Source organism: Cheilinus undulatus, linkage group 4 (genome assembly GCF_018320785.1).
Source record: "Cheilinus undulatus linkage group 4, ASM1832078v1, whole genome shotgun sequence".
Lineage (NCBI taxonomy): Eukaryota > Metazoa > Chordata > Actinopteri > Labriformes > Labridae > Cheilinus > Cheilinus undulatus.
Genome location: NC_054868.1, coordinates 55451861 through 55474540, shown reverse-complemented (window position 1 = coordinate 55474540; position 22680 = coordinate 55451861). Strand labels below are relative to the sequence as shown.

At 39.6% G+C, this 22680-nt stretch overlaps 1 protein-coding gene across 2 annotated transcripts in view; it reads left to right on the top strand.

Annotated features, from left to right (window-relative positions):
- The first annotated feature begins 10640 nt into the window (after window positions 1-10640).
- The window catches only part of LOC121508725 (myomesin-2-like), a 52272-nt gene continuing 40232 nt past the window's right edge, over window positions 10641-22680 (top strand). Inside the window, exons 1-3 of one of the 2 annotated variants that reach the window (XM_041785763.1) lie at window positions 10641-10777; window positions 15385-15510; window positions 20969-21061. In XM_041785763.1, coding sequence (XP_041641697.1) covers window positions 15407-15510; window positions 20969-21061 — 197 coding nt within the window. In that variant the 5' untranslated portion in view covers window positions 10641-10777; window positions 15385-15406. Of the gene's footprint in view, window positions 10778-11090; window positions 11194-15384; window positions 15511-20968; window positions 21062-22680 lie in introns of those variants that run through there. The other variant, XM_041785762.1, reaches the window with a different exon arrangement.

Genomic DNA, 22680 nt, shown 5'->3' with positions numbered 1-22680 from the left:
TGCATGGTGCTTTACAGGGCCAGTGAGGCTTGAGGTGTAGAGTCTTGAGTCTGGGCGTACTGTGACTGCAGAAAACGCCTTGGTGTGCTGACAGCTCAGAATCCCGAAACCATATAATTGTGTACCTTTTACACAAACCCCTGAGCTCTCGGTGCATCATGGTTCTGTGGTTGCTGTATGCTCAGACGCAGGACTCTCCCTTAAGCCTCGCAGGCCTTGTGGACACCAGGCATGGGGATTTGGGTTTGAGAAGACTCCTCAGGACAACCTGCAGACAGATGGCTGACTGATTAGTGTGCATGGTTCTCTGATTCTGACCCTTGAATGTGAATGAGACTACCAGGCTGTGGTTGATCACATCTTTGCCAGAGATGGATCTTTTCACTGTGCACAGGAACTCAAATTTTCACAGGTGGGATGTTTGTTTGTTGGGATCTTGTGTGATCCAGTGGGACAGCTGTAGTCAGCTGTTTCAGTCGCGTCTCAGGTAAGGTGATAGGGTCTTTTCTCAGGGGAAGTAGCACAGGGTGTAGTGTTGGCGCATTAGTGCCGGACTGTTAGGGTAGCATCTTGTGCCCTTTGCATGCAGCATCTGTGGGTAGTGTCTGGTTGTCCTGCCGGCTCAGGGGTTTGTTAGGTACACCTTTATAAGGTTTCGGGATTCTGAGCCTGTGGGATGACCAGATGCCACCTGCACCTGCCGTTTTCAAAGCAGCAAGATGGTTAGATAAAGGCTTTACTGGCCTACAGAGTTCCTAGTCTAGGGTTTTAGGAGGAGAGGCATTTCTGGGCAGGACAGGCCTGCTCTTGGTTTGTCTGATGGTGAGTTGATGGTTGTGTGAAGTTTTCAGCTGCAGCTTCTAGAGGGGATGAATACCCTGCTGGGTATGAATCTTAGGGTTTATGTTTGTTTCTGTGCTGGTCATTGAGTGGCCATAGCTAACGCAGTGTTAAAAGGTAGGGTAGTTTGACATTGTAGCTGGTAGATCACCCGAGTGAAAGGTTAGCAGATACCTTAGTGGTTGTGTAGTCAGGTGTTTAGATGTATGCATTAGACACTCGGGTGAAGGCTGGAGCAGAGCTGTCCACCTGTGGAAGGCTGACTTCCTGGGCACAGTGAAAGAAACATCTCAGACAGACTTGTGATCATCTGCTTCCTGGTTAGTTTTCATTTACATTCAGGGTTGGGGTGAGAGAAGCATCTGCACTGATGGTTAGCTGTCTGTCTGTAGGTTATCCTGGAGGGTCTTGTCACGCCCATTGTCCCTGTGCATGGTGCTTTACAGGACCAGTGAGGCTTGAGGTGTAGAGTCTTGAGTCTGGGCGTACTGTGACTACAGAAAACGCCTTGGTGTGCTGACAGCTCAGAATCCCGAAACCATAAAATTGTGTACCTTTTACACAAACCCCTGAGCTCTCGGTGCATCATGGTTCTGCGGTTGCTGTATGCTCAGATGCAGGACTCTCCCTTAAGCCTCGCAGGCCTTGTGGACACCAGGCATGGGGATTTGGGTTTGAGAAGACTCTTCAGGACAACCTGTAGGCAGATGGCTGACTGATTAGTGTGCATGGTTCTCTGATTCTGACCCTTGAATGTGAATGAGACTACCAGGCTGTGGTTGATCACATCTTTGCCAGAGATGGATCTTTTCACTGTGCACAGGAACTCAAATTTTCACAGGTGCAATGTGCCTGTTCCCAGCTCCTTTATGTCTTTCTGATTGGTTGTTGGTTAATTATGTGATCCATTAGGACATGTCTATTCAGTCATGTCAGTTAGGTGCTTGGGTGCTTCTGATAGACATGGTTTGTGCCAGTGAGCGTAGACTCAGTGAGATGTCAGACAGCAGTAATCCTGCCTGTATTGGCAGAGATGACAGGTTGTTAGTGTAGCATCTTGTGCCCTTTGCTTGCAGCATCTGTGGGTAGTGTCTGGTTGTCCTGCCGGCTCAGGGGTTTGTTAGGTACACCTTTAAAAGGTTTCGGGATTCTGAGCCTGTGGGATGACCAGATGCCACCTGCACCTGCCGTTTTCAAAGCAGCAAGATGGTTCGATAAAGGCTTTACTGGCCTTGCAAGACAGTGTTGGTGTAGATTAGAACTTGTGGGCTTTAAGGTTTTGTAAGCATTATTGGATTTGAGTGAGGGAGTTTAGTTGAAACTGCAGCCGCACAATGCATTTGTGTTTTGTGTGTCTGACTAGTCCACCGGTGATCATGTGACAGGCCTGGACTTGGCGAATCTGAGGCCAGTAACTGTGTCATGGTGAAGACCTCCTCGGGGTCTGTGCTCTGCACTGTTCAGGTTGTGTGATGGTCTGACGGCATCCCATTACAGACATCACATTTCCAACATTTCTGTTTGATTCCATCTCTGGCTGTTTCCTGGCATCTGGAAGCCACATTGTTGCTGATATTAAGCTCGGGGTGGTGTTGCCTCTAGTGATTGTTAAAGCGCTCCTCAGCAGCTCGACGTACAGGTGTAGCCCTGAGCTCTCTGCTGGATGTGGCCAGAGGCTCTACAGGCAGCAACAATGGGGTCTCGGTCCTCCTGTGGCAGCCTGGACTGGACGACACGGGGTGCCACATCCACCACCTCACCAGCAGCTTCTGCCGAGGAAGCTGGGGCCGTTACTAAAATGGCCCCAGCTTCCTCGGCAGGTGGGGCCAAGGAGGCCGGAGGGGCCTCTACTAATACGGCCCCCTGCTTTCTTGGCTTGAGGGCCATCTACTTCATTGGCTAAAGGCTTTAGCCGTTCCCTTTGGAAGAGCTTCCTGATCTAGGAAGGGTTGGCCTTAACCTCACAGCCTTCCATTTACTCAGGATTCAAAGAACTGGTGCTGAACTACTGGTTGACAAAAAGATGGAGCGGTAGAGTCAGCACACAGTCTGTTAGCTGCCTTTAAAACACAATGCTACTTTCATTATACAAGGAATGAGTGAATTCCACCACATTGGTTCACTTTCAGTGTGCACACAGTGAAACGCAGCATGTCTTGTTTGCTTGGCCTTGCATAGCCGTGTCATCTCATGGAGTTATCTGCTTTTTTCATAATGAAACCTCACGAGTGCTAGCTTGCCAGTGAGCTTGATCTCTGCTACTACTATATCTCTACGTCTGCCTGAACAAACGTCTTCAGACTGCTCAGTGTTGGGGGGAAAAGTCTCACACTGGTATAGTATAGACTCGTGTCTTGAACAGTTAACCACATTATCACTGAGGTAGGGGCAAAACAACAGGATTTTGTTTGGATTTATCTTTATTTTCATTAACTCTTAATTTTGTTTTGTTTTCTGGATTTTTAGTTGGTTGTAGGGCAAAATTTAGATGAAATCAGCCTGGCCCACTGCAGATAGCAGATTGCAAAAGGTGCAATTTTTATTCAACCTGAATGTGTCAATTACCATTTTAATACGACATCTTGCAAGCATTTTTTGGTTTTTCTAGAATAATATTCAAAAATTATTTGTTCCCTTCAGTGCAAAAATAAAATCATATCAAATTAGCAGTACAAGTCAAAATATATATTTTAAGTTGGTTATTTTTCCAGAATTTTTCAGCCCTAGTGTTATCTACTCAGTGTGGTATTTGTTTTAATACAGAATCATTTATTGCTCTGTTTTATTAAAACACAAGATGACGGATTTAAAAAGCCCATATTAAATGGCAATCAAAATTTTGGGAAAAAATCACAAGTGAATAATTTTTAAAAAAAAACTAGGGCTGAAGGATTTGGGAAAATTGATCATAATATATTTTGTTGAGTCTAGAGTTTTAGTATCGTGATAATTTTCTTTTCTATTATCTTCTAAATTTTTCCATTTTAGTTCAACTGCCTTGTTTCCTTGTCACAATGCCTTAATGGCATTTCCTCAATTTAACGTTTATTATTTTTTGTTGTTTAAGTTTTAAAGTGTTATCACAATGAACTTTAATTGACAACTAGATCATCTCTCATCTCTAGATTGTTTCTGTCGGTGAGTAGTCAGCCATTATATGGCTGCAGGATTTACACTACAGTTGTGTCTCCTGTTGCCTGCTGACTATGACAGCAGCAGAGATTGTTGGATTAAAAATGTTGGCTGTAATTTCATGAATCTACCTTTAGTTAAAATGATCAGATTCTGGTAGCTTTACCAGCAGCTAACAGTTTTAACCCAACCATCTATTGGTACATGCAGTCTTAACTTCTACTGTTCTTGCAAGCATAGTTATGAGATTACTTTAGGAAATATCTAGGGATGCATGACAGTGGGTTTTTTGTTCTGATATGGAGATGTTTACAGATAGATTCTGACAGCAGTATGGGTACCAATATTTACATGTTTACAAACCTAAAAATCCACGATTTTTTTAGTTTCCTCTTCCTCGTCTTTCCCTTGTTTAGTCAGTGTTGAAGATTTCAGCTCTAATTATTGACCTGTTAAAGATCAAATTAAATCTTAACCTTGATAATCAATGAAACATTGTATTAATTTGTACAGTGTTTAATAATCAAATGGTAGAATCTGTAGTCTCAAGAATTTGGTGTTCAAAATAACAAATTCTAACCAAAAACATTGAAAATTAAAATTCTCAAACCTGTTGACTGGTTTAAAATTGTTCAAATGTATAGACTGCATTCATTATAAGTCATTTAGTTTTAGTTTTGTTTTTCCCACATTTTTAAGGTTTCCTCTTCTGTTGACTTGAAATAAAATAACTCGACCTAAAAATGAGTTTCCTATTTGTCAAAAGTCTTGCATATTGTGTGTTTTTTGTTTTTGTTGAATAAATGTTGCTGAGAACATAAAGCTGCTGTTGTGATTGTTTGATAATTATGAGTTAAAGTCAAGATTTTTATGGGGTTTTACCCGTTTTATTCTTGTTATTATGGCTTAATGGCTTTAAAGGGTAGTAAATGAAAATGATGCCGTAGGTTTAAGGACAAAAAAAGTCCACTTCCAAAAAACTGCCATAAAACTTAACAGATTAATATTTTTTTCTGCTTTTTTTGCATAAATCTCTTAAACAACTTCAGCTGTGCTCAAAACTACCAAACATCCAATCATTTTGAGGACTTTAACCCTTTAAATGCCAGTTTGATTGCTTCAAGTCACTGTTGTTTTTTATGAATAAAGTGTGAAATCTTCCTTAAACCAAATGTTGGATGGCTGGGGAATTATTTCTAAATCCAGCTTGGACATGTCAATGATTAGCCAAAATATTTACTTTGATGCATTTTTAGTTTTTGTGTAGCATCTGATTTAAAATGTACCACCCTTTGAAGTCATGAGACAGGCATGGCTGTTTTGTTGATGAGTAGTTTGTCACACATGGTTAAATGGAGGTTGATTGTTTGAAGAAGGTGGCTGGTGAGGAGGAAGAGGCACTGGGAGCTGGTTGGAGGACTGGGGGGGGGATGAAAAATAAAGTAAGGTTAGTTCATTCTCAGAAATCTTTACAAAAGTCGCAATTCTTAGAAGACTGTGCTAGAGTGAAAGCCTGTTACCACTAAGGAGAAGGCACACTCCGGTACTTCCCAATGACCTGCAGCTGTGTAGGTGCAGAGCCTCAGCGCCACCAGCCTGCAACAACAAAAGAGACAAACCAGAACACACAAACATCCTCCAAAACTATGAAGAAAATGTAAAGCATAACTAAAAACCTAATAATCACAATGAAAAATGAGCAAAGAGTAAAAACAAAGTTTCCAACCATCAAGAAAAGAAGCAAAAATGGGCAGAAAGAGTGGTGGAATGGGTTTGTAAAGTAGCTGAAAGAGGTTACATGTGGCCAAAATGGGTTTAAAGTGGCAAAAAATATTAAAGAAAGTGGCATAATGGGTGTAAGAAATAGTAAAAAAAATGGAAGGAAGGGGCAAATAAATAGTGAAAAATTGGTAAGAAGTGGGTAAAACAGTGGCAAAAACAACGATTAACAGAGCAAGCAACTGGTGGAAGGCAAAAGTGGGCAGAAAAAGTGGTGGAAAGGGTTTAAAGTAGCTAAAAGAGGGTAAAAAAGGGAAACAATCGGGTACCCAGTGGCAAAAAAGTCATAAATTGACTTGATAAACTGTAAACTGAATTGCCCTTCAGGGATTAATAAAGTCGTCTGAATCTGAATCTGAATCTGAATCTGAATTTGGTGAAAAGTGGCGAGAAAGGGCGTCACAAACGTGAAATGCAGTTTAAATTGGCATACTGGGTGTAAAAAAGTAGAGTCTGCTGTCAGTCCCACTGCTCTGGACAGTCCCTCAGCATGCGTCCCCTCTGGTTGCCGTGGTAACCCCTGCCGTAGTCGATCATTGGTCTGCCTCCTCCTCGTCCATAGCCGTGTCCCATCTCTGTGATGATCTCCCGTCTCTTGTCCCTCTTCTTCTTCTTCTTTTGCAGCAGCAGATCTTCTTCAGCCTGCAGACGTCAGGGTCTGGGATGCCGCTCCTTGTGCATCCCTGTCAGGAAACTATCTCTCAGGGTCAACTCTAATGTCATCTCCCCATCCTGCAGGTTATCCGGCCTTTCCAGACCACAGTACGCTTCGTGGACTTTAGTGAGCCGTTCCAGGTAATCCTAGACTCTCTCTCCTTCCGTTTGCTCACACCTGGAGATCTTTGACCAGTCTGCCTTCAGGGGGAAGGCGGCCTTTATGTCGCCACAGAGTTTGACCAGGTTTCTGTACTTGAGGTTGTCTACCCGACACACGGTCGACAGTAAAATCCATAAAGAGAGAGAACGGCTGTTGATGTTACCGGTTAAAAGAGGAAAACAAGAGAAACTCTGAAAAACTGAGAGTTCTGGTTCATTTCTGGTCCATCTGTCTGCTCTGACCCTGACTGTCCTCCCCCAGACTCAAACGTTAACATGATTGGACACTAGGTGGCAGCATTGACCAGCCAATCAGAACAGACTGTAGATTTAAAGGACCATTCCACTGATTTACACCTAAAGCTCTGTCTGCTCATTCACACAACTCAGAAACACAACATTACAGCCAGTGATGGGCAACTGGTGGCCTGGGGGCCGAATACGGCCCTCCTCCTCAATTACTGCGGCCCACCAGGTGATTATAGACATAAAAATAACATCTACCATGAAAACACGACGGTTGGAAACGTGTCTATAATTCTCTGATTATTTGTGTGTGTGTGTGTGTGGGGGTGTGTGTGTGTGTGAGGCTCTAAGAGATAAAACTGGCTGTACTTGTGGCAGCAGAGATCTTTTATATGCAACCTTAAAGGCGGGAAAAACAAAGTATTACAGGCTGAAATAATCAGTATGATGTCAAATGCTTAAAAAGTTTAAATTGGCTGAAGTTCAGTTTAGCTGAATAAATGATGTGTTTCTATTCTATCTGAGTGAAAAAAACAACTGTTTGTTTAATAAACTGTGTATTTGTTTTAATGTAAAATTATCAGTGACTTTAATTGTTGAATTGAGATTATTCTGCAGAGATTTGCTCCTCTGCCTATTTTAGCACACACTCATGTATGACAGAGAGTTTCTGCTCTAAATATGAATGATCTCATCATTTCATTAAACACTCTGACAGGCCTGCTCTTTAATATTATGCTTTATTTTTACCAGGTGTGTTCAGCTGAAGGCTACCAGGCTAAATATTGCACACTGCCCCTTTAATGGAGTGTCAACACCATGACACCGGTAAATACATCAGCTAGAATACATGCTAAAACGGCGACATGAGTTTGAACTTCAGACTGACTTTTGTGCTTTCTGAGACTTGAAATAAAAAAATTTAACAGAATAATTGAAGATAATCCAATTCATGGTTTATTTCTCTCTTTTTTTCTACATTTCTGTGATTCTTAGTAAATCTAAATGACCTCTCACAGCTGCCTGTAGTTCCTCTGGGGGCCACCAGGGGCCCTGGTCACACTTTAGTGAGCCCTGGTCTGGAACAGGGGTGTCAAACGTAAGGTCTGTGGGTCTATTAAGGGTCGTGGTAAGGTTATTCCTGGCCCTGAGGTCATATTTTGTTAGAAATGGCCCAGCGGTGTGAGTTCTGCAGATTTCCTCCGGTATAAAAATGTAAATTTAACCTGGTGATTTAAAACATTCTTGCATCATAAATCTAAGAAGAAGAAGAAAATTAAAATGATTAGATAAAACAGCAGGAACGGGGAAAGAAATTAATTTGATTTGATTTCATAATTCAATTTTACATTTCACTGTTACGACTTAAACTGATGATTCTGACTTTTAACTCAAACTTTGACCTTTTAGATTCCCAATTTTAAATAAAAAGATTTATTTTGACCTTTTAAACTCTTTATTTTAAATTTCATCTCATATTTTGACCTTTTAAACCTTGATTATTTAATTTCATCTTATGTTTTGACTTTTTAGATTCCCATTTTTAAATTTCAAGATTTATTTTGACCTTTAAACCTTTTAAAACTCTTCAGTTTAAAATGAACCTTGAAAATGAATTTCATGTCATATTTTGAACTTTAAGAAATCGTGATTTCATTTTTTTATGTCATATTTTGATCTTTGGAACTAATGATCTTAAATATAAGTTTTATTTTAACCTTTGAAAATCAGTATTTTATATTACATCTCATATTTTGATCTTTTAAACTCATGATTTTGTATTTCATTTTATATTTTGACTTTTTAGATCCCAAGTCTTAAATTTGAAGATTTATTTTTGACCTTTAAAACTAATAATTTAACATTTAAGATTCATATTTTACCTTTGAAACTAATATTTTAACATTTAAGATTCATTTTTGCCCTTTAAAACTAATAATTTAACATTTAAGATTCATTTTTGCCCTTTAAAACTAAAAATTTAACATTTAAAATTCATTTTTGCCCTTTAAAACTAATAATTTAACATTTAAGATTCATTTTTGCCCTTTAAAACTAATAATTTAACATTTAAGATTCATTTTTGCCCTTTAAAACTAATATTTTAACATTTCAGATTCATTTTTGACCTTTAAAACTAATAATTTAACATTTAAGATTCATTTTTTACCTTTGAAACTAATAATTTAACATTTAAGATTCATTTTTGCCCTTTAAAACTAATAATTTAACATTTAAGATTCATTTTTGCCCTTTAAAACTAATAATTTAACATTTAAGATTCATTTTTTACCTTTGAAACTAATATTTTAACATTTAAGATTCATTTTTGCCCTTTAAAACTAATAATTTAACATTTCAGATTCATTTTTGCCCTTTAAAACTAATATTTTAACATTTCAGATTCATTTTTGCCCTTTAAAACTAATAATTTAACATTTAAGATTCATTTTTGCCCTTTAAAACTAATAATTTAACATTTCAGATTCATTTTTGCCCTTTAAAACTAATATTTTAACATTTCAGATTCATTTTTGCCCTTTAAAACTAATAATTTAACATTTCAGATTCATTTTTGCCCTTTAAAACTAATATTTTAACATTTCAGATTCATTTTTGCCCTTTAAAACTAATAATTTAACATTTCAGATTCATTTTTGCCCTTTAAAACTAATAATTTAACATTTAAGATTCATTTTTGTCCTTTAAAACTAATAATTTAACATTTAAGATTCATATTTTACCTTTGAAACTCATTTTTTGAATTTTATCTCATTCTTTGACATTTTACACACATAATTTTAAGTCTTATCTCATATTTTGACCTTTAAAAAAAAATCATGATTTTAACATTTTCTCATAATTTAATCTTTTAAACTCGTGATTTCCACTCAAATTTTTGTCTTTTAAGAACACCATTTTGATTTTTTCATATTTGACTTTTTTAATCTCAGAGTCATTCATCATCAGTGCTAAGTTTTTACCCATAATTCATCACTGTTGATTATGAGGCTGACAGTTTCTGGTTTAATGTTGACCCTGTCAGACTCTCCGGTTGGACCTGAATCCAGGATCCGGGTCTGCTGTGACTGAGTTAGACCACCGTGGTCTAGACTGTGAACTCTGAGGGAGGCGTGCATGGATAAACATCTCTGTAGTCCTGCAGACGTTACAGTGACAGCAGCCTGTTTTATTCCAACAGCAGGATGTGGTTCTGAAATAAAGCTCCAGTGTCTGTTTGAACCTTTAAAAGCTGCTGAGTGTGAGGAGGAAGACTGAGAAGTAGATCCAGACTCAGACTGTGAGCCCTGTTCTCATGGAGGAGAACCTCATTAGTCTGCCTGCGGCCTCCACATCACTAGAACTGGCTCTTTAAGTATGAAATGTCATGATGTGACCACCAGGAGGCGCCAGAAACGTGTCATAATCCTTTCTAAGTGTATGGTCATAATCACTGGACCGTTTGGGTCTTTTCAGCGTCAATCTGTTGGAGGTTTGAAGGTTTAAATGAACCTTTTCTCTCTTAATCATATCCTGTTAATGTGAGAAACTCTGCAGCTCAGTGTTTGTGTTTTTAAGAGGAGTAGAAGAAGAAGGAATGACCTTTAAAGTTGAACGACATGAGAACAGCTGCAGGGCAGTAAACCCAGACCTGCTGCTCCTTTAGCCCTCATTAATCCCTCAGTTTTACCTGAAGGCTCCGGGTCTCTGTAGCCTTTTTTCATCTGAACAGACTGGTGTGGATAAAAATAGCTGCAGTGGAGTCCTGTACTGTAAGAATTGGGGGTATCACTGTATCTGAAGACGGTGTTAAAAATAGCCTGACTGCTGCCCACAAGTGTGGAGCCAAGGAGGACGGGAGCCTAAAAAGGTCTCACCAGGCTGCCAGAGCTGGGGTTTGCCAGAGTTAGCTTGATTTGAACTTTCTGCTGCTTTACCTAGAGAACATTTGTGACGTTTGAAGGTGAGGTGCTTCTTCTTGATCTTCTTTGAGAGTTTTTCCTGCTGAAATGTCAACAGTTAGTTTTAAATTGACTTGTTAAATCTGGAATGGGAGCAGAGTTTCCTGGTAGAGGCCATCCTCTAGCCCTCTGACCTTCTTTTTCACCCTTAAACACAGTAAATGCACTGTGAAAACCATGTTTGGGTTATTTCAATAAAAAGCAGACATAGATGCACACTCTCCATGTCCAAAGAGCAGAATGAGAGGGAAATTTTGGGGGTGAATGCTATATATAGTCTTAAGTGCGTCCATACATGGGGAGGAAGGGGAACGGCATGCCTCCTGTGACGGGTAATATTTTTGTTACCATCAGCAAGTGCTTCCCAAGCGGCATCAGGCTGGTCTGCCACCGCTTTGCGCTGTTTTAATCTCTTGGGGTAAGTCATTTTTCCTTCTATTTCCTCGGCAGAAGGCTAATGTAGATGAATAATGGGCTTTAGAGAGAGGAGTGAAGATGTGAAATGTGCTCCTGTAATGAATGGCTTTAGGTCATTTACCTCCCTGAGCTCTGCTGCTTTACATAGCAGGCCATCAGGAGCCTCTAACTCTCTTTATGCCAGCTGGAGAACTTCAGCAGGCTTCATCTGTGATGAAGTATTGATTATGAGGAGGTGGAGTGAAGTTAATCTGCTTTAACTTAGAGATGGTTTCCTACTTGATGGTTTTAATCTAATAGAGCGAGGCTCTGTCTCCAATCATGGACTACAGAGCTTCAGGCTATTCATAGCCGCTGTGTAAGGTTGTAAGGTGAAACACTTCAAGTGCTGAGCTCTGGTGTAAGTTCAAACGGCCCCAGTGGCTCATAAATACTGGGATTAAACATGTCTGCCTAAATCAGTTACATGCTGCTATCATGGGCGAGTATTCTTTAAAATGTAAAGCAGCAGGGGTGTAACGGTATGGATAAAGTTCACTTCCGTACGTACCTCGGTTTTGAAGTCATGGCTCGGTACGTTTTCGGGACGGTAATAAAGGTGAATAAATGACGGAATTATTCATATATTTTTTGTTTTATTAATTTGTATTAAAATAAATAGGCTGAATAAATTACATTTAAATTATTGATAATGCTGCAATCTCCTTCCAAAAGGTCTTCAATGAATACAAATTCAAATTGCTAGGTTATTTTAATTGATATATTGACATATTTACATCAGTTCTTTCAAACCCTAAAATTTCCCAGTCAACTTGAACGCATCATCGTATTACCGCGCATTAGCTTGCTAAGTATGCTAATTAGCATCTATGGCTGATTTCAACACGGACTTCAGCTCTGGATTACTTTTTTTAACAAGTGGGACCTACTACAAAGTTTGGGAGAACTTTTCACCGCCCATCTTAGCGGATAAAGAGGTTAGATTTTTACTTTTTTTTTTATCACAATCCACCTAAAACAGGTGTTTCCTTTACTGAGTCAGCTACTGATAGTAACTGAATCACTGTAAACATGATGGCTGTTAGCAGGAGATGACTGCAGAAAATAAGCCAGTCTCCTTTAGGTCGTAAATGATCGGGGTATTTCCAATCTTCAGGCCTAAAAGGAATAAATTGTAAACTAGTTTTGGGTCTTCTTTTTAATGCCCTAAGACAGGGGTGTCAAACTCAAGGCCCGGGGGCCAAATCTGGCCCTTGGTGCAGTTTTACCGGTCTGCAGGATCATATCTAAAACTGGCCCACAGGTCTGAGGTCTGCAGATTCTTCCAGTATAGAAGTGTGAATTTAACCTAGAAGATTTAAAATATCCTTTAAGTCATAAAAAATAGAAAAACTTAAGAGTAAAAATAACGAGATAGAAAGTAAGGAATGAGGGAGAGGAATGAATGTGTGTTTTCGTTTAATATTTTCAATTTGGATCTTAAAATTAGGATTTAAACTTAGGATTTTCACTTTTTATCTTATATTGAGAATTTTAGAGTCCAATTTGAAATTTTAAGTCATATTTTGAAATTTCAACATTAAAAAATCAAATTTAATCCCATATTTTGACTTTTTAAACTCACGATTTAAAATTTTATCTCATATTTTGAACTTTTAGATTCTCAGTCTTGAATCCAAGCACATGGCTTTGGATTTTATCTCATATTTTGACTTTTAAACTCCTGAATTTTACTTCCTATCTCATATTTCCCTACTGGAAACATTATTTTGACTTTGGATGTTGTGTTCTGACCTTTTGTAACTAATATTTGGACTTCTTTCTCAGAATTTGAGCCTTTAAACATATCATTTTGAGTGTTTTAAAACAATCTCAAAACCCTTTATCATCAGTCTTTCTCCCCTTTATTTAATTACCTGTGAAAATAAGGTTTACAGTTTATGGTTAAATGTTTACCCTGTTGGGCCCTCAGAATAGACCTAAATTCAGATTTTGGCCCCCGGTGTAATTGAGTTTGATATCCCTGCCCTAAGATACTCAGTTTTACTAGTAGAAATGCTTGCACCTGCAAGTTTGTACCCGAATCATGTCTATAAAATATGAAATTTCATGTTTTCATAAATAACATAGGGGTTAGCCCTTCACAGGATAAAACAGTGAAAAGATCCATTTAATAAAACTTCATTAAATCAATAATAAATAAATCAACGTTGATAAGTGGCTAATAAGAGCCAGTGTGCTAAAATCCTTCTGTGTTTGGTGGGTTGGTGGTTTAATGTCAAGTCCATTATAAAAGACTTTATCCTTTTATTGATTTTTAAATAAATCATGGTCGGTTTAATTTGTTTTTTTGAAAAAAAGTCTTTGTTGTCAAAGTGAAAACAGATTTCTACAGGGTAATGTCATTTAAATCAAAATCAGTAATGTAAAATAAGTGAGTGCATAAATATTCCTCCTTCTAGTCAGTCTTTAGTAGAGTCTCCTCTGTCTGCAGTCTCAGCTCTGAGTCTGTGTGGATAGGTCTCAGTCAGGATCAAACATCTGGACTCTGGAATTTTACTCCATTCTTCTTTGAAAAACTGCTCAAGCTCTGTCAGGTTGATCAGGGATCAGACCTTTACAAAACCAGACACTAATCCTCTATTGGATTGAGGTCTGGGCTTTGACTCGGCCACTCCAGAACATTCCCCTTGTTGTCTTTAAACCATTTCTGTGTAGCTTTCTCTGGATGCTTCAGCTCATTGTCTGACTGGAAATCAATCCTCTCCCACGCCGTAGTTCTCTGTCAGACTGGATAAGATTGTCCTCCAGGATTCATTTTACCCTCTACCTTTACAAGCCTTCCAGGGACGGCTGCTGAGAAGCATCCCCACGGTATGATGCTGCTGAGAAGCGACCCCACAGCATGATACTACTGAGAAGCATCTCCACGGCACAATGCTGCTGAGAAGCATCCCCACAGCATGATGCTGCTGAGAACCATCCCCACAGCACAATGCTGCTGAGAAGCATCCCCACAGCATGACGCTGCCACCACCATGCTCCACAGTGGGGATGGTGTGTTTGTGCTGATGTCAGTGTTTGGCGTCTTGTCTGATGGTCTCAAAGCTCCATTCTGGTCTCATCAGACCAAAGAACTTTCTTTCTCTTGACCATGGAGTCTCCCACATGCCCATGGTGTAATGGTAGCCATGAATACCGATGAACCAATGGCTGAACCTCTGTTGAATTAGGCCAGTTACTTTAAAGGAAGTGAATATTTCTGCATTTATTTTACAGATTTTTATTTTATTAGTATTACTTTGTAGAAATGTGTTTTCACTTCGACATTAAAGAGTTTGTTATTTAAAAAAATCCAAATTCTATTTCGGCCATGATCAAGGGAAGGGAAGATGAAGGAAAAACATTTAAGGCTAGTACTTTTTATAGGCATGGTATGCAGTAACTCTAGTGCAGAGGTGAATAAAATGCATTTTCTTTACTGGAGAGGATTACAGGTGTGTTTTAAAAAGTGTGGTCAATGTAAACATACTGATACCACACTTCTAGCCTCTGAAATTATTCTATAATTTTTGTGTTTTCTTCTTTGCAAAACCAAATGTCCCCGCTTCACCCCCTTCAAATGCATTTCAGCCATAAAAGATGCAAAGATGTCTGACAGCTTTAATTGATCTATTAGTCGTGTTTAAATGTGGAAAAAGTATTCTAGTTCATGTCTGAAACGCTCTCAGGCTGCAGAGTAAAGAAGCGACAATGTGTAAGTCCAGTTAGCATTGTTTTTGTCATGTTTTTGTCATGTTTTTATCATGTTTTCATCATGTTTTTGTTATGTTTTGCTTGATTTCCATCATTAATTGTGCACCTGAATTGTCTTTCTAAGTGTTTCTGTTCTCTCTGTTTAGTCAGAAATCAGTCGTGCTGGGGAGGTAGTGAGCAGAAATGGAAATAAGTCAGATATTGCTGGGTTTAAGGTAGATGTTGACTTATGTCGGCTTAGGAAAGCAGGTATTTGTTCTTTGTTTCCTCCCTCCTCTCCAGCCATAACTCTTTCACAGCCTGTCAGTGCTGCTCTCTGTTTATTTGACAGATGAACGTGTCAGAGGGAACAGGACAGGAGAGGATTGTCTCAACATTGTTTTCATGACTAACACATGTTTGGTCTCCCCCTCCCCCTCCTGGTGCTCTCGGCCAGGTCTCCTTGAAGCGTTCCAGTCATGGCCTCCAAAGTCATACCTTGGTATAAGAAGAAGCACACGAGCCAGGTCAAAACTGATTATGCTTACCGTCACTCTAGAAGTGTCAAGAAGCAGATAGAAAGGTATGGAAGGTGGAGCTCACCTGCTGCTTTGAGGCGCTGCTTTGGTAGATGGAGCTCAGCAGGTGGTGCTGTAGAGCTGCAGATTTAAGAAGAAGATTCTGCAGGGTCCTGCTTCATATGCTTGCTAGATAGCTGGCTAAATTTAAAGCATTGCAGGCGTTTGATCCCAGTAAACTAATCAGACACGTGAGAACAGGGACAGTAAACGATGTCAATAGATCTGCTTCGTTTACATGACGTGAGGATGGTTAACGCTGACTATAGATCTGCTTCGTTTACATGACGTGAGGATGGTTAACGCTGACTATAGATCTGCTTCGTTTACATGACGTGAGGACGGTTAACGATGACTGTAGGTCTGGTTTGTTTACATGACGTGAGGATGGTTAACAATGACTATAGATCTGGTTCGTTTACATGACGTGAGAATGGTTAACGATGACTGTAGATCTGGTTCGTTTACATGACGTGAGGATGGTTAACGATGACTGTAGATCTGGTTTGTTTACATGACGTGAGGATGGTTAACAATGACTATAGATCTGGTTCGTTTACATGACGTGAGAATGGTTAACGATGACTGTAGATCTGGTTCGTTTACATGACGTGAGGACGGTTAATGATGACTGTAGATCTGGTTTGTTTACATGACGTGAGGATGGTTAACGATGACTGTAGATCTGGTTCGTTTACATGACGTGAAGACGGTTAATGATGACTAGATCTGGTTCGTTTACATGACGTGAGGACGGTTAATGATGACTGTAGATCTGGTTGTTTACATGAGGTGAGGATGGTTAATGATGACTGTAGATCTGGTTCGTTTACATGACGTGAGGACGGTTAACGATGACTGTAGATCTGGTTTGTTTACATGACGTGAGGACGGTTAATGATGTTTGTAGATCTGGTTTGTTTACATGACGTGAGGACGGTTAATGATGTTTGTAGATCTGGTTTGTTTACATGACGTGAGGACGGTTAATGATGTTTGTAGATCTGGTTTGTTTACATGACGTGAGGACGGTTAATGATGTTTGTAGATCTGGTTTGTTTACATGACGTGAGGATGGTTAACAATGACTGTAGATCTGGTTTGTTTACATGACGTGAGGATGGTTAATGATGTTTGTAGATCTGGTTTGTTAACATGACGTGAGGACGGTTAATGATGTTTGTAGATCTGGTTTGTTTACATGACGTGAGGATGGTTAACAATGACTGTAGATCTGGTTTGTTTACATGACGTGAGGACGGTTAATGATGACTGTAGATCTGGTTGTTTACATGATGTGAGGATGGTTAACGATGACTGTAGATCTGGTTCGTTTACATGACGTGAGGATGGTTAACAATGACTGTAGATCTGGTTTGTTTACATGACGTGAGGACGGTTAATGATGACTGTAGATCTGGTTGTTTACATGATGTGAGGACGGTTAATGATGTTTGTAGATCTGGTTGGTTTACATGACGTGAGGATGGTTAACAATGACTGTAGATCTGGTTTGTTTACATGACGTGAGGACGGTTAACGATGACTGTAGATCTGGTTGTTTACATGATGTGAGGACGGTTAACGATGACTGTAGATCTGGTTTGTTTACATGACGTGAGGACGGTTAACGATGACTGTAGATCTGGTTGTTTACATGATGTGAGGACGGTTAACGATGACTGTAGATCTGGTTTGTTTACATGACGTGAGGATGGTTAACGATGACTAGATCTGGTTTGTTTACATGACGTGAGGACGGTTAATGATGTTTGTAGATCTGGTTTGTTTACATGACGTGAGGATGGTTAACAATGACTGTAGATCTGGTTCGTTTACATGACGTGAGGACGGTTAACGATGACTGTAGATCTGGTTTGTTTACATGACGTGAGGACGGTTAATGATGTTTGTAGATCTGGTTTGTTTACATGACGTGAGGACGGTTAATGATGTTTGTAGATCTGGTTTGTTTACATGACGTGAGGACGGTTAATGATGTTTGTAGATCTGGTTTGTTTACATGACGTGAGGACGGTTAATGATGTTTGTAGATCTGGTTTGTTTACATGACGTGAGGATGGTTAACAATGACTGTAGATCTGGTTTGTTTACATGACGTGAGGATGGTTAATGATGTTTGTAGATCTGGTTTGTTAACATGACGTGAGGACGGTTAATGATGTTTGTAGATCTGGTTTGTTTACATGACGTGAGGATGGTTAACAATGACTGTAGATCTGGTTTGTTTACATGACGTGAGGACGGTTAATGATGACTGTAGATCTGGTTGTTTACATGATGTGAGGATGGTTAACGATGACTGTAGATCTGGTTCGTTTACATGACGTGAGGATGGTTAACAATGACTGTAGATCTGGTTTGTTTACATGACGTGAGGACGGTTAATGATGACTGTAGATCTGGTTGTTTACATGATGTGAGGACGGTTAATGATGTTTGTAGATCTGGTTTGTTTACATGACGTGAGGATGGTTAACGATGACTGTAGATCTGGTTCGTTTACATGACGTGAAGACGGTTAATGATGACTAGATCTGGTTCGTTTACATGACGTGAGGACGGTTAATGATGACTGTAGATCTGGTTGTTTACATGAGGTGAGGATGGTTAATGATGACTGTAGATCTGGTTCGTTTACATGACGTGAGGACGGTTAACGATGACTGTAGATCTGGTTTGTTTACATGACGTGAGGACGGTTAATGATGTTTGTAGATCTGGTTTGTTTACATGACGTGAGGACGGTTAATGATGTTTGTAGATCTGGTTTGTTTACATGACGTGAGGACGGTTAATGATGTTTGTAGATCTGGTTTGTTTACATGACGTGAGGACGGTTAACGATGTTTGTAGATCTGGTTTGTTTACATGACGTGAGGACGGTTAATGATGTTTGTAGATCTGGTTTGTTTACATGACGTGAGGACGGTTAACGAGCAAACAGTGATCTGTAAATCCTTTTCAGTCTTTTTTCAATTGATTACAGCACAAAGACAAGACATTTAATGTTAAGACTGATAATCCTGCATAATGTTCCAAAAAAGTTGGTACAGCAGTATGTTTAACACTGTGTGGGACTGAAGACACTAATAACTGAAGGATTGAAACTGGAAATATTTACCATTCTTGCTCAATGTACAGTTGTATGCATGAATTTTAGGTATGAAGGGCATTAAGAATTTTCTGCAGGGTTCTACGTGTCACAGAATGAGGCTGGAGAGGGTAAAGAGGGCGTCCAGAATCAAACTTGACACATGTCAACAAATAGGCATTACTGCAGTGTTTTCATATTTTGTGCTTCATAATGCTCTGTATAGTTTTGATGGGAGGCAGGTCTGGACTGTAATCAGGCCAGTCTAGGCATTTGTGAAGCCATGCTGTTGTAACTCATGCTGGATGAGGTTTAGCATTGTCCCACTGATATAAGCAGGAACATCTCTTAAAAAGATATCGTGCTCCAAAACCTGTAGGAACCTCTCAGGTAACATGGGCCTTCACAGATCTGCAAGTGACTCATGCCATGGTAGAGTGTTAACTTTCATTTGTAGATGCAGTTGTACTGTGTTAGCTGACAAAGGTTTTCTGGAGTGTTCCATGCTGTAATATCCATCACAGAATTACGACGGTCAAAGGTCAGCTATTTAGGGTTGGTTTTCATCCTTGCCTCTTATATGCGGGGATGCTAATACTGTGGTCTGTAGAAGGCCAGATCTCTAAATTCTTTGCTGATGCACATTTAGGATTGTTGTTCATTAACTATTTTGCAGAGCGCTGCAGAGAGACGTATGATTAAATATCGGTCTTTGAGAAATATGCCTACATCTCACTGATTTAAACATCGGTTCACTCTTTTTCATGGAGTTTCTAGTTTCTTTTCCAACCCAGCCTCATCATTTTGAATTTGACTAGATATTTTTCAGGGTTTACTTTTTGGTGAGGCTACCTGTGAAGGACCAGGATAAAGGTGTAGTTATGTATGGCATCCAAAAATGGCGCCCTCTGACCTAGAAAACCAATATGGCGTTGGCCAGTAAAAGCTGACCTTTGGGCTCTAAAAAAGCCCGTTGAGTGACGTAACATCACCTAGGTCCATGTCTTAATATCAGGCTGTTAGACTCATCAGTGCTGGACTTGAGCCATTTGTTCTTGGATGAATTTCCCACATCCAAAACCAGGAGACTTTTTAAACAACCACCGAAAGTCTGCACATTTTATTGACTACAAGAAGCAACGACTAAAAGGTGAACTTTGACCCAGTAAGTTCTCTTCCACAGAGGTTACTACAGCATCCTTGCTGTGTTGAAGTTGACCCCCCAGGCAGGACTTTTGTACTTTAGCAGTGATTTTACATGTTCAGCACCTTTAAAAACTTCTCTCTAGGGTCAGTCTGTCTGGCTTCTTAATTATGGTAAAAATCCTAATCAGGATTGTTCTGGATCCTGTTTCTAAACATGATTACTCATTTACCTCCCAGATACCACTGTAAGCTTGAATCTATAACCACACATGAGCGCCACACGCATCTGTGATCAGAGACATCTGCTTTTGGTGAAGTGCTGCTGAGGCTCTGCAGCTTCTGGCTGGTTATCTCACTCAGGTCACGAGGGACATGCTAGTATTTTACTAGACTGCTGCAGCACGCTTCTAGAAACCCCTCCACCAGGCCTGGCTCTGCTATGCAAAGAGAATCTGCTGAATTAGATGCTGAAGTGGAAGGCTGCTTCAGCTTTGTCGTCACCAGTGATCAAGGAGATCATAAAGCGTTGCCTCAAACCTGAGATCCGAGCCACTGGAAGCTAACTCCTGATCCCTGGGTCGTCATAGAGAGCTGATGTGGTCTAAGGCTCCTTGTCTTATGTCAGAGGCTGCATGCCACTCCTTTGAACCTGACCCACATCTGAGGCCAGCCGTAGATACCAGAGCTCAACATGGTTCTCCTGAGGTTCTCCATCAGAGGGAACCGGGGACAAAAACATAGCGGGATAGGGTCTTTGGATAAAGAACTTTTTACAAAGCAGTTTGATCATCAATGCAAAATTCTTTGACCAAATCCTGTAAATTTAAGATTTAGCAGCTTTGGCTGAAATCCAGTCAAAGTCCGCAGAAAGATTTTTGTCTTAAAAGCTGCTGTTGGCAAAGCAATGAGAAGGTTGCTCAAAATGGTTTGTGCAAAACTTGGAGGATCTTTAGGAAGTTGTCAAAGGTTTCTCTATAATTTGTATAAATCCAGAATAGATTTGCCATAAAAATGTGAGATAGGTCTGAAACAAGAAGAAGTACTAAGACAGAGGAAGCCCATCAGGTGAAACGGCATCAGAGAAACCCTCAGGTGGATCTTGGCAGATTTTAACAGCGTCTGCTTCTGCAAAACTAAAACCTGCTGCCTCCTCTGAGTGTTTTCTTTAAAATATCTGATAACGTGGATTTTGTCCCTAATAGGAAATCAAGCTCTAAATCAGTGACCCAGGTGCAGGCCCAAGCCACAGAGGCTATGGCGGAACCAGTGTACACCATACCGGCGTTCCGGCAGAGGTGAGTTCCTATTGGCTGCCGTCATCTGCCAGGCTATTTTAAGTGTAAGGTGATAACTGAACTACAGTCCCAAGGAGGATGGCCCCGTCAAGACAGCACATTTCTTCCCTGTTACTGCAGATTTATTTTCCATTGATGGTGTGTTTGTTATGTGTTAACGAAAAATTAACAAAACGTGACGACTCCTGTTATACATATATCACCACCTTCAGGCCATAACCTATCTCCAACATCACCTTTAAGGGAACAGAGACGGTATTTAAAAAAACTATTCACTGGATGTCAGAGTCAGGATCTTTGTTTACAGAAAAGGATTAGGGCCAAACATATTCTTAGAGATCCAAGCTCATTTCAACTCTTAGAATAAAGTCAAAATTCTGACAAAGAAGAAAGAATTCTGAGATTTAAGTGTAAATTCTAAAATATAAAAATCAGGATTCTGAGATTACATTAAAAGTTCTAAAAAAAAAAATGAAGTAGCATCTGACTAATTCTGCATTCTGAGATATATGTAAAAATTCTGTTATTTAGGTCAAAACTCTGAGATGGATTCAGAAATCTTAAAAAGTCAGAATTCTGAGACTTAGGTCAAATTTCTGAGCTCAAATCAGAAACCTGAAAGTAGTCAGAATTCTGAGATTTGAGTCAGAATTCTGAGATCAAAGTCAGGATTCAAAGATTAAAGTCAGGATTATGAGATCAAAGTCAGGATTCTGAGATCAAAGTCAGGATTCAAAGATTAAAGTCAGGATTATGAGATCAAAGTCAGGATTCTGAGATCAAAGTCAGGATTCAAAGATTAAAGTCAGGATTATGAGATCAAAGTCAGGATTCTGAGATCAAAGCCAAGATTCAAAGATTATAGTCAGGATTACGAGAACAAAGTCAGGATTATGAGATCAAAGTCAGGATTCAAAGATTAAAGTCTGAATTTCCGGATTGAAGTCAGAATTGTGAGATTAGTGTCAAAATTCTGAGATTGAAGCCAGAAATATGAGAATTAATTCAGAATTCTGACTTTTTTCCCTCAGAGCTGGTGAAATGTTTGATCCCACAAAAAAATGACAAGAAAAAAGTTAACCCTAAACCTCTTCTGTTTTTTTTAATTGGTTATAAATTTGTAAAACCTGCTGGCGGGTGTAAAGACCAATAGCACCGATGAATGAAAGAATTACAATAATGATAATAAATGGAAATACTATGTTATGGCCTGAGGCCAGTGATATTTTTTTGTTGGGTCATGCAGAGACCTGGAGGGCAAAAAGAGCGTAGGAGGCAGCTTTCACTGACTACTATGTGGAGCTACAGCACGGATGTTCTATCCTCTGTTTCTTCAATAAAATCCATGTTTACGTTAAAAGAAACACAGAGATATCAATCTAAGTTTTTGTTAAGAGGACTCTCTATGATCAGGGACGTCCCAGTCGGGACTAACATACCAGTATATCTACAGTAGAGGAGAGAAAGGCCTTCTCCTAACACCCAACCATGAACAACCACAAAAATATGAACAGTTTGATGTATTTATGATGTGTTTGGGTCAAAAATGCTGCTGTTCATCATTTAATTATAGGTGAGTGCTAATTAGCTCAGATTAGCTAGTTGATGTTAGCTAACGA